General features: G+C 49.5%; 1 protein-coding gene across 1 annotated transcript in view; it reads left to right on the forward strand.

The window, feature by feature from the left end:
• CLUH (CLUH binding protein of NUMT mRNA) overlaps window positions 1–15,849 on the forward strand; it is a 59,806-nt gene that overhangs the window by 24,705 nt on the left and 19,252 nt on the right. The window contains exons 2-11 of the mRNA XM_072978311.2: window positions 389–582; window positions 3,146–3,317; window positions 4,332–4,475; window positions 5,037–5,164; window positions 7,065–7,219; window positions 9,126–9,251; window positions 11,159–11,306; window positions 11,972–12,064; window positions 12,958–13,652; window positions 15,463–15,719. Coding sequence (XP_072834412.2) covers window positions 389–582; window positions 3,146–3,317; window positions 4,332–4,475; window positions 5,037–5,164; window positions 7,065–7,219; window positions 9,126–9,251; window positions 11,159–11,306; window positions 11,972–12,064; window positions 12,958–13,652; window positions 15,463–15,719 — 2,112 coding nt within the window. The remainder of the gene's footprint in view (window positions 1–388; window positions 583–3,145; window positions 3,318–4,331; window positions 4,476–5,036; window positions 5,165–7,064; window positions 7,220–9,125; window positions 9,252–11,158; window positions 11,307–11,971; window positions 12,065–12,957; window positions 13,653–15,462; window positions 15,720–15,849) is intronic.

The following is a 15,849-nucleotide window of genomic DNA, read 5'->3' on the forward strand; positions in this document are numbered from 1 at the left end:
TAGGAACGTTTGTAAACCCTAATTTAAATACCTGTCCTTCATACAAAGGTCATACAAAGCAAAGTGTGTTTCTTATGTGCTGCTGCATCGCACTTAAAGCATGCTCTGGGCGGTTTATAACTTTAATTATATAGGTTACCTATTCCCACCCTTGTGGGGTGTTTGAAAATAGTGGAGGAGGGTTACTTTGAAAGAAGACTCTCTCCTGAAAACTTCGGAGTTTCTACACCGCATGTTCGTCTTTTCTGGATGGACACCCCCCACCAAGATCTGGAGATCCCTAGGAAATCCACTGTAAACTGTAAATGTCCAAATGTTGACGTCTCCAGCCAGCTCAAAAACTCATTCGTTATTCTTACATTTTTGGGCCTTTTCTTCCCCCCCCCAGAGGAAGACCCGCCCAGCGTAGCCCTGATGAACGGCAATGGCTTGCACGAGAACCACAAGGAGGAGACCGGGGAGAACGGTCACGAGGAGCCGGCCCCCGCGGAGGAGGGGAACGACCACGAGGTCATCGTCATCCAGGACACCGGCTTCACCGTCAAAATCCACGCGCCGGGGGTGGAGCCCTTCCCGTTGCAGGTGAGGGGCGGCATTTCAAACAAGACCCCCAAACCCTTTAGTCCTTGCAGGTGTTTATGAGGACTTTAGGCAGTGAAAGAATGGCTTTCCTAGGATGGGATAAAGATGGACGTTCTACGGGAGCTGTAAGGCACGACAGGTCTGATAGTCTCCCTGCCTATTATGCGCCGTACAGAGTTGCCTCTCAGAAAACCTACTAGGCCCGTAATGCCTTGAAGGTCCCAGAGAGTTTGCCCCAACCAAGCCACTTCCTCCATCTGCAACAGGTTTGAGAGAAGCCGTTATTTCCCAACAGAAAGTGACAACAGACCCTGGGAAGGACTTGGGTGGTCTTGGCTAAGGTCCCTGGGAGACTGGGAGAAGTCCTAGAAATTTCCGGGAGCCGTAGCCCGCAAATTCCTAAAACTCACATGCCTAGTAGTAGACCACCAAAATGCTCCAGATGAGGTCTGGGTAAGAAGCTTAGTTTAAACCTCGGGAGATCCATTGCAGCCGGTCATCAAGAAAGGGTTGGGTGGACCAAGGGCCTCATCCTGTGCAAAGCCGTTTCCTGTGCCTGTATAAGAACTGTCATCTAATTGGCTGGAATGCCTCCTATTCTGGTAAAAAAAGGGAGCCTCGGATGTATGTTTGCAGAGGAAGCATCTTCCTCCCTGCTCCCTCACAGTTTCTTTAGTTAATTAACTTATTTATGCATCTGTTTTGTTCGGGTCTACAGGCAGGGGGGGGGAGGGTTGGGAGGACCTCAGAGGGTTTGCAAGTTTTCCAAATGGCAAATCGAAAGAAAATACAGCAACAAAATTTGTCATTTGGCAAATGGGTTGACCAATGAAATCCAGTAACCTCCTGGTGCAAAAATTCACGAGTTGCTTGTTTGTTTAATTAATTAATTAAATGTAATTCATTGTGTTCTGCCTTTCTCTCTATCCAGGGATCCAAGTCAGCTTATATATACAATGACTGGAAATTTAAAAACAGAATGCAGGGTGCACAAGTAATAATATTAATGCATTCAATTAAACATAAAATTTGCAAGATCACTAATGTAAAAGTAATAATAATACATGCAATTAAACATAATATTTGCAAGATTTGCAAGATGTAAAAGTAATAATACATGCAATTAAACATAATATTTGAAAGATCACTAATATAAAAGTAATTATATTAGTATTAAACATAATATTTGCAAGATCACTAATGTAAAAACCCATCTCAAGTGTGCTGGTTTTTAACTTGAATTTTTTTAAAAAAAAATCTTTATGTTTAATTCTTTTTAAAATGTGGTATTTATATAGTGTTTAAAAATTTCTTATTTTTACTTGATGGGAGGTGCATTGGGGAGAAAGGCAGCATATAAGTAATTTAAATAAAATGATTTAAGAATAGCGTTTGTGAATGGTTGAACGTAGGGAAAATAACCCTGGTTCTTTTCAAACGCTGTGGCTGCTAGTTCTAAAATAGGAGGAGATTAGCCGAGTGTCCTGCTTTTCCATCAGCTTACTGTAAATCGTCTCGGATCGTGGTCGCTCATCCTGTTCAGTCTGGATTCTGCCCTTTGTCCAGGGAGGGGAAAAAAACACTATTTTTAATTTTTTAATCGTGATTTTTATCCACCTTGCTTTGCAAGAAGTATGTGTCGGAGGGGCTCTGGGACCCTGAGCCCACATTGGTTTTCGCAGGCTCCCTCCTCTGTGCAACCCTCCCTGTAAGACTGAAATATTTTCCAGTATAGTTGGGCCGTTTGGGTTCCAAAGCTTTGCAGCAATCAGACGGCAGGGGAATGGCAGGCAAACAACCTCTATGTTCAAATGCAAGAAGACGGGTTTGGGTTCAACCCTAGACGTCTCCGGTTGAGGCCAGGCGACGGGGATCTCTTTGAACCTCAGGGCCAGACCCAGTTTCAGAGAAGTTCGGGGGGGGGACATGCTCTCAGAGCAGATGAGAGGCAAAAGAGTGGGGGCCACCATGCCAGCATGTTGGGGTTTCACCCCCTTCCTTCCAGTAAGCAAATGTCACAAGAAGCAGTTGGCCTTTTTTTTTTTAGAAATGGAGATCCCCCTTCCAAAACTGGGAAGCTACCAAACGATGGGATCCCATCCAAGGGAGGGCCAGAGGAGATCCCCACCCTTTATTAAAAAGATCACCTTGCAGTGATTGGGGGGGGGGTATGTCTTGCGTCCCTCTGCTTGAAGTTGGCTGTCAAGAGTAGACCGTAGGGGAAGAGAGCATGCGTCCTCCTGGCACAGAGTTACAGCCGGACTGCAATATCGGTGAGAGATTATTCCAAGCCTCCCCCTCCTGCCGTGGATGCCGAAAAGTGCGGATATAAAAAACCAGTATATAGCGTGGTCTCTGCTTCCCTCTAGTGGCTACTTCTTGTAATAGACCTTGGAAATGCACTTTTCTGGATTTTTAAATATTATTATTTAATATTTTTCAGCGGATAAGTGAAACGCGGATACTGATCCCTTGTGGCCCTTCTGTACTTCTTCCTTCCCGATGCTCCCAGGTGAAGCCCTGGCTCAAAAGGCCATAAATGTGTCTCCTGTTTCCTGCCCAGGTTTCCCCGCAAGAGATGGTCCAGGAGATCCACCAGGTGTTGATGGACCGGGAGGACACCTGCCACCGGACGTGCTTCTCCCTCCAGCTGGACGGCAACGTCCTGGACAATTTTGCCGAGCTGAAGACCATCGAAGGCCTCCAAGAAGATTCGGTGTTAAAAGTCGTCGAAGGTAAAACGTGGGAAAAGCCGCCCAGCCGGGGTGGGGCGGGGACGGAGGGGGGGGTCCTCTAAAATGGGAGAGGACAGAAGTCTGCAGAGCACCTCTCCCCCCCCCCTTGGTAAGAGGCCCCTTTTGTCAAGGGTGGGTCTTTGGTGGTTCGATGTGTGTGTTGATTTTCCAGCCCTGCCCTCTATCGGAGTTCAGCCATTAAACACACATACACACATACAAATAAGATCACAAATGAAAATACCTAATATAGTGGATTAGGTATTTAGAATATTTTTACCTTGTCTTTCTCCTCTAAAATGACGCAAGGTGGCTTACATCGTTCACCGACGGGATTGAAAGCTAACTGTAGTCCGTATGCAAATATTTTAAAAGGATCAAACGAATACCAGTCTTGAGGAACGGTAAACGAAAGCAACAGCAAAAACAGGTTCAAAGCAACAAGGCACACCCCCGTCTGTTTAAAAACCCCACTCAGGCAGCCGGTCGCTCGGGGAAGGAGAGCAAAGATGAACACCAGCCTGGCCTCCGGTGGCAGGGAGTTCCAGAGTCTCTGGGAGCAGCCGCTGAGAAAGGCCCTGCTCTCCCGTGTCCCCACTCAACGCACCCGTGAGGTTGAGGGTACCAAGAGGAAGGCCCTTCCGGATGACCTTTAACCCCCAAGCTGCTGGCTCATAGAGCCATAAAGCTGCTGGGGGGGGGGGAACAAATGTCAGGTGTCTGCTAAAATATAAGTGTGGGAGACAAATAGGGTGGGAGACAGGGAATATCGCTTCCCCGCTTCCCAAAAACGTTGTTCAGGGAGCCTAAGACTTCACCGCGTCTCGCTTTCCAGCCTCCGAACCCCTCGTCGCCGCCAAAGCTCTCAGCCGTGGCGACTGATTTTGTAAACTGGACGCGTCGGGTCTTCTCGGCGGTTCCGCAGCTATCTTGACGCGGCTCGTTTCTGCTCGAGCGGTCCGGCGTGCTCACGTCTGACGGCTGCCTCTTCTTCCCCCTCCCCCTTTGTCCCAGAGCCGTACACAGTCCGGGAAGCCAGGATCCACGTCCGTCACATCCGAGACCTTTTGAAGAGCCTCGATCCCTCGGACGCCTTCAACGGGGTCGACTGCAACTCGCTGTCGTTTCTCAGCGTCTTCACGGAAGGGGACCTCGGAGGTAACGCGCCCAACCACCAAAATGGGGCCTCGTCTTAATATATGTATATATATATTTTAAAAAGAAGGAGGTAGTTTTGAACAGATTCAAACTCCCGACAGCTCTCAACTCTTGTTGTAAAACCTGGGTGGGCCGGTGGTTAAGGACCAAGAGGCCATTTTCGGCTCCCTCCGAGAACGGCTGTGGATTTCACCGTTCCCCAAATGCCTTGCTCCCAGCCCCCCCAAAAAATAGATGAATGGGAAGTGTCCTGTTTTATTATTATTTTTTATTTGCTGTGATTTGCCAAGCCCCTGGTCCAGCCAGACCTAACCTGAGTCCCTGGCTTAGAGCTAAACTTGACCCTTTCGGCAGCTGATCCAGATCACTGAGAATCACAGCATGCTTTTTTTTTCGGTCTCAAGAAACAAGGATCTAGTCTTCATCCTTCTCGCTAACAGAAGTGAGGGGAGCCTGCTTGAGAAAATGAGGCGCCCTTTCTCGCGCTTCTTGGGCTGGCTTGCTGGGGTTCCCCTTTGACACCCCCCCCCTTTTCATCCTGTTCCTGTGTTTTCGCTGTAGAGAGCGGGAAGCGGAAGAAGAAAAGCGTGGAAATGGAGCAGATCGACTGCACCCCTCCGGAACATATCCTGCCCGGAAGCAAGGAGAGGCCCCTCTGTCCCCTTCAGCCTCAGAACAGAGACTGGAAGGTAAGGAACGGGCCAGCGGGCAGATTTCTGGGCAGGTCCCTTCCTAGCCTGGCAGCCCCTGCCCGGGTGGGGACAGCGCTTCCCGCCTCCCCCTGCCTCATGCATGAAGGCACACCTCCGCGTTACTCAGTGCAGGGAAGTAAAATGCCAGCTTGATTCACCGTATTACGCCAGTGTAGCCCAGAACCTAAGAGTGACAAGTGTCTGATTTTTTTAATGCTCCCTCTCTTTACACCATTAATGCCCTGGGGCAGAATCGGGTCCACCCCGCCTTACCGCCGGTGTCTCCTATCCTCTCTCCCTGGTGACATCCATCGTTGGGCAGTTAACCGCTCTTTCATAGATTCCTCCCCTGTTCTAACACATTCATTGCCTCTCGTAAAAAGCTCGGAAGCACCTTAATTTGGAATGGGCTGGTATTTTTTTTGGGGGGGGGCTCCTTTTCTCTTGGGCCCCACCCGCTTGGGGAACGAGGGCCCCATAAAAGTTGTCTGAAAACAAGCTTCTGGCGTCACAGGCCGGTTGCTGCTGCGGATATGTTAAAAACACGCACAACTGGTATTTAAAGGGAAGACTTCCCTGGCGTGGGATCAGCTTGCGTTGAGGGATCTGTTTTGTATATCAGCAGCTATTGTGCCCCACTCTTCCCCCTTCCACCGAATCCAGAAGTGGTCAGAAACCCACTTCCGTCTTTTTTTAATCGTAATCTATAGACTCCCCAGGGTGCAATTTGATTCCCCATGGATGTTTTTGCCTCCTGTGGCGCTGGTGTGCTGATGGCCTCAACCATAGGGCAGGGCTCCATATGGCCAGCAGCTGCCATCTTTGCCAAAACCTTTTTACTCCTAGGCAGGTAACGTGTGTCCCCGGCATGGTATGTTTTGTAGCGTGTGATCTATTGGCTAAGGATGTGCCCTTTAATGGGGTGGTGTTTCGTCTCCGGCACCCAGAATTCTGGGATTTCCAATCCCCAGACCCACACCAACCTTTGGCTCACCTGGGCGAGGGCCTAGCTCGGCCTTTTACCTCCTTGTTCCAAAAAGGAAGCCATTACGGTGCTTCCTGGAAGTGATAGCTTTTGGGGAGGAGCCCTTTATAAGGGCCTAAAGGGCAGGAAGGGCTCCTAAAGGGCTACAATTCCCAGGAAACGCTGTCGCCATTTCCTTATTTTTTTGCCTCAGAGGCAGGCCAGAGACAGGAAGCAAGGCCTGACATTAGGCCCTGGTCCATCCAGGTGAGTAAAATGTAGGTCTCTGTAAGTATGGTCTGTGAGCAAAAACTCCCAAAAATCTCCTGGGGAATTCTCGGAAGACTTTTTATCAGCTCAGTTGGTTCATCCAGCTCCTTATTGCCTCTCTCCGTGGTTGGTCCCCGGGTGTTCTTGGACTACGACTCCCAGAAATCCTGACCAGCACAAGGTTTCTGGGAGTTTTAGTTCAAGCACACCTGGGGGGGGAGGCAAGGTTGGCAACCATGGCTCTCTGTGCTTCAGATGTTTTCGATTACAATTCCCACCCCTCTTGACCATGAGTCCTACGGAATGGGAGGTGTAGTCCAAAACAGCTGGAATCCACCACATGGAGGGGAAGGAGCTGGGGATCGCCCTGCCCCGCCTCACCCCCACCCCCCGGCTCCTTGAGTCTTCCTTCAGATGCTTCTTCAAACCCACTCCACCCCAGGGACAAAAATCTATTCTTAAGGCTCTGGAGTCCAAAACTCTGTGCGATGAGCCCGTTTGCCGGAGAACCTCAAGAAAAGGAGAAATAATCTAGAATATTGCCCCTAGGTTAATCTTAGAGTTAGATCGTCCAAGACACATTTTCCCTTCAGCTCTGAGAATCAAATCGCAAATTTGCCATCCTTCCCTTCCTCTCCTTCTCCCCCCCCCCCCACCCGGTAGCCTTTGCAGTGCCTAAAAGTCCTCACGATGAGCGGCTGGAACCCCCCGCCCGGGAACCGGAAGATGCATGGGGACCTCATGTACCTCTACGTCATCACGATGGAAGATCGGCACGTGAGCATCACGGCATCGACGCGAGGCTTTTACCTCAACCAGTGAGTGTCTCAAAAGATGCAGCTCTCGCTGTTCCTCTGTGGTTTTTCTGGACTGGCGGCGTGGGTGGTCCAGAAAAAATATTTTAACTGGAAGCTCTTGTCCGGAGGTTTTCACTTCCCCAAATAGAACGGGGATTTGATTTCTGTAGCACATTGGTTTGACATACAGGAGGGTCCCCCGTATCCGCAGGAGAATCGATTCCAAGCCCCTGCCTGCCCGCGGATGCTGGAAAACGCGGATGATAGCAAACATTTCTTTTAATAGTGAATGCTATACATAGCATGGTCTCTGGTTCTTTGTAGGAGTCAATTTGGGTAACTTCATTTTTTAAAAATGTATATTTCTGCAGTTTTTCTTTTAATATTTTTAGACTATGAAAATATCAGTGGATACTGATCCCGCGGATAAGGGGGTCTTACTGTATACGTCTACTGGCATACATAGTCTGTTGTTCTAGCAGGCCATGAGTTGTTGGAATGAGATATTTGATTTGATGCTTTTGAGGTCTTGACTAGGCCAGAAAAAGAACCAAGAGGAGCTGTGTTCAAATTCTCCACTGTATTCATTCATTTTACCTTTTAAATCAGAAAATAAAGTTGGTGGAGGGCTCAGAATATTAACTAGACAGCTGGTGTGACATACTGGCTAGAGAGTCACAGGATATAAGGATATAAACATCTTTTAAGACATTACACGAAATTAGACTTGGCTATACATGTTTGCTGAAACTGAAAACAAACATTGATCACAGTTTAATGCTGTTCTTTATTTGATCTGGAGAGTCGAAAGGTAAATTCATTTTTAAATTTTTTTTACAAAAGGTGTAAATTCATAAGGTGAAGTTGGTTAGCTATTTGTGGTTTAATTGTTTTTTCCCCCCAACTTACAGACCGATAAAATACTGTGTTGTGTGCCGTAAAGTGACTTGTAGCAATCCGAAGAGGGCTTTCGGGGAAACTTGAGATCTGTAACGAGTGGTTTTACCAGTTATTCCACAGTTTCTGTGTTTGATCAGGGATTTGAACCCAGGTCTTCTCCTGACTACCTAGCCCATCACTCTATCCACTACATTACACTGGACAAATCAAGAATGTTCCGGGGGGGGGGGCTGGAAACCAAGTCCTAGGAGGAAAGACTGAAAGAACAGGGCCTGTTTAGCCTGGAGAAAAGAAGACCGAGGGGAGACAGGAGAGCCCTTTTCAAAGACTTGAAAGGTTTTCAGATTTAGGCTGAATCTCAGGAAAAAAACTTCTTAACTGTTAGAGCAGTACGACAAGGGTACCCATTCTCTTGGGAGATGGTGAGCGCTCTGACACCGGAGGCCTTTGAGAGAAAGCTCGACCGCCCTTGGTGGGATAGACTTCAACGTACAGTGGTGCCCCGCTTGACGATTACCTATTTAGATGATGAAATCGCTTGACGATGATTTTGCGATCGATATAGCAGTCGCAAAACAGTGTTTGTATGGGGAAAATCCGCTTGACGATGTTTGGTTCCTTGCTACGGGAACTGATTTTTCGCTAAATGACGATCTAAAAACAGCTGATCGGCGGCTCTCAAAATGGCTCCCCACTGTTTTGCTGACCTCATTTCACAAGACAGGGAGCGGAAAATGGCCGCCACATGGAGGATTTATGGAGGATTTTCTCTGCTCAAGCAGGTATTTCCCTCATTGGAACGCATTGACCAGTTTTTAGTGCATTCCAGTGGGTTTTTTCCCCACTTGATGACGATTTCGCTGTACAGCGATTTTGCTGGAACGGATTATCATCGTCAAGCGGGGCACCACTGTAGATTCCTCCCAACTGAGTGGAGGCTCTTCATCCTTTTTCTGCAGCCCCACACCTCTAAGCCTTTGGTGGCCTCCTTGTTTTATTTTTTGTTTTGGTTTGATTTTAATTGCAGGTCCACCGCCTACGTCTTCAACCCCAAGCCGGCCAACCCTAGCTTCCTCAGCCATTCCCTGGTGGAGCTCATGAACCAGATCAGCCCCACCTTCAAAAGGAACTTCGCTTCCCTCCAGAAGAAACGGTAAACGTCTACGGGTGCAGCCACAAAACTGACCGCGGGGGTCTCGAAAGGCCGGTCCCTCCGCCTCTCTCTGTTGTCCGCCCCGCCTCGTAGGGCTGTTGTGAGGATAAAACAGGGAGAAGGATAGACCTCTCTTTCAGAGTCTCCATTTTTCTTTCTCTCCCTCTCTCTTTTACACAAGTGTACATGCATGCACACAAAAGTTTAAAAGAAAAATGCTGTACATCTCTAGCTTTGTTAGATTTGCACTGATAGGGACCATAGATCTGGGGGGGAGGATTTTGCTCCATTTAAGACGGACGTCTCAGAGCTTTGAGCAGTTCATCGCACACACCCTCTTCTGAAACGGCGGCCGGGGGGGGGGGGGATTACAACTCCTAGCAGGCTGGCTGAGGGGGGTGGGTTGTGGGAGTTGCCGTCCAGAAAAAGAGAGAAAAAGAGAGAAAGTTTAAACAGGGAAATGGAACGTTGATCTGTCTTGTCCATCCGGTTCATTATTAACAGCAGAACGATGGGGGATGGCGTGACTCCCGGCCTTCTGGGGAAGAGCTTTTCAAAATCCCCTTCAATGGGCCAGGAATAATGCTCTCTGCACATGCCCTGTTCCGGAGCTGTAGCCGTTCCTTAAAGGAAAACTTGGGGCTTTGCCTTCTGCCTTGACTAGTTATAGGGAGCCCTTTGCAACTTGCTACAAGGTCTGGGTAACTGTTATCTTCTTCAGTGGGTTTGTGCGACGACAGATTGCCACAATATATTTTTTAAAATGTGGACTAAATGTGTTTCTGGGGCCCCTTCCAGGATTAAGACCCCTAAAGCTGAAGCTTCATGGGTTTCGTAGCAGATACACCCCCTGCCCAGGTTTTTGCATCAGCCTTTCTTGTTGTCTTAGCAAATCTAGGTAGTTGCATTCCCCTCCCCACCAAAAAATGTCATTTAGGATGCTTTATGCCCCATCCATCCAATAGATTCCTAGGGTGCCATGTGCCAAAATAAAAATTTAGAACCACAGTTAAAAACAACCACCAATGAATGCTCAGGTGCGGGAAGGTGATTTATTTGGAAAAGCAAAGCTTTGGCAAGTGATTCGACTTTGGCAAGTGACCCTAACCCCTTTTAAATCCTGAGTGCTTTGCCCCTAACATGGTTTTAAAAAAAAAGAGAGAGAAAGAGACCACTTCCTAGAAGGTTCAGCACTTGTTGTTGTTGTTTTAACTAGATTTTAATTAGAGGTGTGTGGATTTTACTGTTATTATTTTTATTAGATGTTAAATAGAGGGGTACAGGGGGGTTGTTTTCAGATTCCAGAAACCTCCCCCAGATCTGCACCCTTCTAATTTTCAATGACAAATCTGTTGGGTGAGGTTCAGAAGATTGCCTGATCTCTGAGTGCTGGAGAGGAGTATATAAATCCTCCCAGTCTTGGATGGCTTGACCTCTTTTTAGCCGCCTAGAGTAGTCTTAATTGATTAGATAGGCGGGATATAAATAAAATAAATAAATAAATTTTAGTGATGATGCCTGCAGGTCTCTGCCACACTGAGCCTCAGTTAAGGTCCAGAGAACAAGGTGTATGGTTGTTTTTTAAACGCCACGCCCCTCTATGAACGCCAAAAGCTTTTCTAGCGTAAAATGAAGACACGGTGACGTCCGGGGAGGCCCACGCCCGTACCTCCACAAAGCAGAATATATATGATATTGATGGAAGGGGATGTTTGTTTCTGTTTTTATTTTCTCAACGGTGGTCTCCATCATGCCCCAAACCTCCCCTTTTTGGGGTGAATCAAGTGTAACTTTAAATCCAGGCAGATTTGAGCAGGTGACACTATGGCTCTTTCCCATTGGTGAACCTGCCGTGTGCCGAAGATGGGATTATAACGATGGCTGCATCTCGTTTGACTCCAAACCAGCGTCCAGAGGCACCCGCTGGAACGGATCTCTACCCCATTCCAGGTGTACACCTGGACGGCACCCCTGGCCGAACATGCCATGGACTGCGTGCGGGCCGAAGACGCCTATACCTCGAGGCTGGGCTACGAAGAACACATCCCGGGACAGGTAGGAGCAGATTTCGGGGGGCCCGGGTGCCCTTGCGATCCACATCTTCATTTGTATGTCAATATCAATGAGCTGTTGGGGGGGGTGTCTGTCGGTTTCAGAGCGAGTTGACAAAATCCAGACATACAGTAAACGCGAGGTGCAGAATTAGAAAGACACGGGCTGAACCCCAGTAGTAAATCTCAATTAGAGTAAGCCCATTGAATCCATGGGAGTTGCAGAGGCATGGACTCCCCAAATCCCCTCTTGATTCCACAGGCTTTACTCTAGTTGCGACCTACTCTTTATTTTATTTATTTAAAATATTGTTAACCTGGTTTTCTCCTTAAAAAGGGCCTAAGGCCGCTTTACATCCTTGGAAGGGCCCTATTTAAAGCTAACAACAGTGAAGATACAAATACTAAGAAGGATCAAACTAATGCCATACCAAAAAACAGTAAATCAATGCTAAGAACACATGGGCAGGGTGGGAGGGAAATGGCCTCCTTCTTAAACGGTGGAAATAGGTACCTGTGCGGTCGGAGTGAATGGCAGCAGGAAGACCTGCACACACACCCCCCATTCAAGAACATCAGCCGTTTCCTGTTAGAAGCTAAATTTCTCTCCCTTTTTGGGGGGTCTGTTTTCCCCGTCTGCCTCTTTCCTCCTCCCGGATCTTCTTGCAGACCAGAGATTGGAACGAGGAGTTGCAGACGACCCGGGAGCTGCCCCGGAAGAATCTTCCCGAGAGGCTCCTGAGAGAACGAGCGATCTTTAAGGTAAGCTCAGGATGGGTTGGAGGGACAGCCGGAGAGAAAGGGGGGTTGGCCCCTGGCAGCGGCAAAGGTTCTAGTCCTCAGTGTGATAGAGATGACCCAAAGCCCAGCTTCTTTGGTTTCCTGTCAGCCACTCAGAAACCGGGGACGGACCTTGGTTTGGGCTGGCCTGAGACCTGGGGGGTGGTGGAGATTTGCTTTGCTCCCATCCCGACATGTCTCTGTAGGTATCCCATCCTGTGAGGGCATTTTTTCTTCAAGTCCAGAGAAAGAATAAACAACTGCACTTGGGGTTGTTTATTTTTATTTTATTTTATTTCTTATTATTATTATTTGGCTTGCCGTTCTGTTTTTCTATTTCGAAAGAACGTCTGTTTTTCCTTTCCTACCCTCACGGCTTTTCAGAATCCGCAGCGCACAGCGGGGGGTCTTAGACTACAACACCCATCATCCTTGACCAGGTCCTTTTGTTGGCTAAAGAGCAAAGTCTCTGTGGTTGAGCAACCTCCACAGAACGCCCGTCCCCCCCTGGTATTGTTTGCAGGGAGGCAGAGGGCCAAAGTGTCTAGAGTTTTATGCCCCTCCCATCGGATAGAGGTTGGTGGTGACCCAGGGGGCTCCTGGCCCCCCCCCCGCCCTCCCCAACCTTTGCCTCTCGGGCTCTTTCTTTCCCCCTGTTACCTTTTCCTCTTTAAAACCACCCGTGGAAACTCCCTTTCCCCAAACGAAATAATAAAGAACCTTCGTTTTACAGTCGGGAGAGAATTGTTGGGATACGCAACCCATCATCCACCCTCAGCAAGTGCGTGATGGACTTGTTGTCTAGCTGACCCCACCGGGCCAGGCCTTCCTCCCTTGACCGTGGTTGTGCCTCCCTCCCGCTCCCCCCCCCCCAGGTCCACAGCGACTTCACGGCGGCCGCCACGCGGGGGGCCATGGCGGTGATCGACGGCAACGTCATGGCCATCAACCCGAGCGAGGAGACCAAGATGCAGATGTTCATCTGGAACAACATCTTCTTCAGCCTGGGCTTCGACGTCCGCGACCACTACAAGGACTTTGGGGGGGACGTGGCCGCCTACGTGGCCCCCACCAACGACCTCAACGGGGTGCGCACCTACAACGCCGTGGACGTGGAAGGCCTCTACACGTTGGGCACAGTGGTGGTGGACTACCGGGGCTACCGGGTCACGGCCCAGTCCATCATCCCGGGGATCCTGGAGCGCGAGCAGGAGCAGAGCGTCATCTACGGCTCCATCGACTTCGGCAAGACCGTCGTCTCCCACCCCAAGTACCTGGAGCTTCTGGAGAAGACCAGCCGGCCGCTCAAGATCCAGAAGCACCCCGTGCTCAACGACAAGGACCAGGAGGTGCCGCTGTGCTCGTCCGTCGAGTGCAAGGGGATCATCGGCAACGACGGGCGGCACTACATCCTCGACCTCCTCCGAACCTTCCCCCCCGATCTGAACTTTCTGCCGGTCGACGGGGAGGAGATGCCGGAGGAGTGCCGGAAAATGGGCTTCCCCAAACACCACCGGCATAAGCTCTGCTGCCTTCGGCAAGAACTGGTCGATGCCTTTGTAGAGCACAGGTGAGCTGCCGGCGCCCCCCGTGTGATCAGCCCACTGGGGTTCTCTCGGGATAGGCGGTAGGACCCCCATATCGGCGGGATCGGTATCTGCAGTTTCACTTCTCCGTGGTCTGAAAATATTAAAAAAGGGGGGGGGGAGAACATAGATAAACATATTTCCAGGATTTAATTACCAGAGGGAGCTGGAAACCATAGTATGTATAGGGTTCAGTATTATCCGCGGTTTTCAGTATCTGCGGGGAGGCTGGAAGTTGATCCCGTGCAAAAATCGGGGTCCTGCTTTACGGCTAGGCTGGGCCAAGGGTTTCCCGGCCAGCTTCTGCGCCTTTCCCCTTGGATCGTAAGGAGGAGGAGGGTGATTGTGATGGGGTTCTGTTTTCAGCCTTCAAGGCCTCCGCTCGTTCCTGTGTTGGTTTCTTCAAACAGGGAATAGCGAGCCAATCTCTTCCTGTTTCCAAAAAAAGGCCCTTTTAGGGCTGAAAGCAGGCCACCGGGAGGGTGAAATGGTGATTAGAGAGAAAATAGACCACCGGCCCAGATGTCTCCAAGGCGGATCAGCTCTGGGGGTTGTTTTTTATTTGTTTGTTTGTTTTATATGGGGGGGGCTTTCCTGCTGTTTTCTGGAGGGTTTTGTGGTTCCTTGGTGGCACGGTTGGTCACGTGAAATTGAGCCAAACCTTGGAGGGGGCGGGGGGCGGAGAGGAACCAGTAGGATTTTGATGGATGTCTCTAAAGTCCCAGCTTCACCCCGTCGGGGTGTACAGTACTCCAATAATGACATTTGAGTAGATGCGCCGACGGCTGTCCCGTAATGTTATTAATCGTAGCTAATCGTCACCATGTGTAGAGATGGGCGCGAACTCTTGGTTCGGCGGTTTGCCCTTTGGACGAACAAGTGTTCGCGCTCTTCAGTCCCGCCTCCTCCCGTGGGCGCCCACTCAGAGGAGGAGGAGGCGGGGCTGGGAAGTGCGAACACCCGTTCGTCCAACGGCCAAACTGGCACTTCCGTAAACGTGCCGCACAATTAGAGTAATAACTGTCAACCTGGCTTCCGGAGAAACAATTCGTAGGATTTCAACTGGAATATTCTCAGCACTGTGTTGTTGTTGTTGTTTCCTCCAGCCATCTTGGCTGTCTTTTGTGAGTGCATGATCGTAGAATGATGGAGTTGGACGGGGCCTCGAAGGTCATTGAGTCTGACCCCCGACTCAAGGCAGGGATCCATACCATAGGAGATTTGATGGAAGGTTGTCTTAAGTTTTCTCACAAAGGCCTCCGGCGTTGGAGCACTCACCAGGTAGTGGCACTTCGAGAAGGATGCTGACGAACTGGAACAAGTTCAGAGGAGGGCAAGGAGGAGGATGATCAAGGAATTGGAAACCAAGCCCTGGGAGGAAAGACAGAAAGAACTGGAGAGAAAAAGCCGGAGGGGGAGATATGATAGCCCTTTTCAAAGACTTGAAAGACTGTCCTACAGAGGAGGGGGCAGGATCTGTTCTCGATCCTCCCAGAGTGCAGGACATGTAAGAATTGAGTCGAGTGATAGGAAGCCAGATTTGGGCAGAATATCATGGAAAATGTTAGAGGAGTACGACAGTGGAACGCATGACGTGGTGAGCACTCCAAGGCTAGAGACGTTCGAGAGAAAACGGAGTGCTGAATTTAGGGGTGTGTGTGTGTGTGCCCTGTTTTCTAACCCTCTTTTAGCGAATCGTCATGTTTGCAAAAAGCTCTGTGCACGGGACACGTCCCTCTTGTGTTTTTATGGATCTGCTGGAGGGTCTTGTTTTTTCTTGCCTCCCTCCCTCAGGTATCTCATGTTCATGAAGTTGGCGGCCCTCCAGCTGATGCAGCAGAAGGCCAACCAACCGGAGAACGGCGCCTCGTTGGAAAACGGCGGCAGCCCCACTGGCGTCTCCTCCGAAAATGGGGTGGAGGAGGGGGAGAAATCCCCCGTAGAAGAGAGGAGGCTGGAGGACAAGATGGAGGGCAACCTGGAAGAGAACGTGGCCGGGCTGGACCGGGTGAAAGAGCTGACGGAAACCATCGCGTCGGACGACGTAGCGGGTAGATCTCTCTCTTCCTCTCCTGTGGAAGCTCCTTTCTTAAAAGAAATTTGTCCCTGTTATTTGTTTTGTTGGGAAAAATCACGTGCTGCTTTTATGGTTTACAGATGGGATATTTGGGTATCTTGGAC

The sequence above is a fragment of the Pogona vitticeps genome, chromosome 7 (assembly GCF_051106095.1).
Source record: "Pogona vitticeps strain Pit_001003342236 chromosome 7, PviZW2.1, whole genome shotgun sequence".
In the NCBI taxonomy this organism is placed as follows: Eukaryota; Metazoa; Chordata; class Lepidosauria; order Squamata; family Agamidae; genus Pogona; species Pogona vitticeps.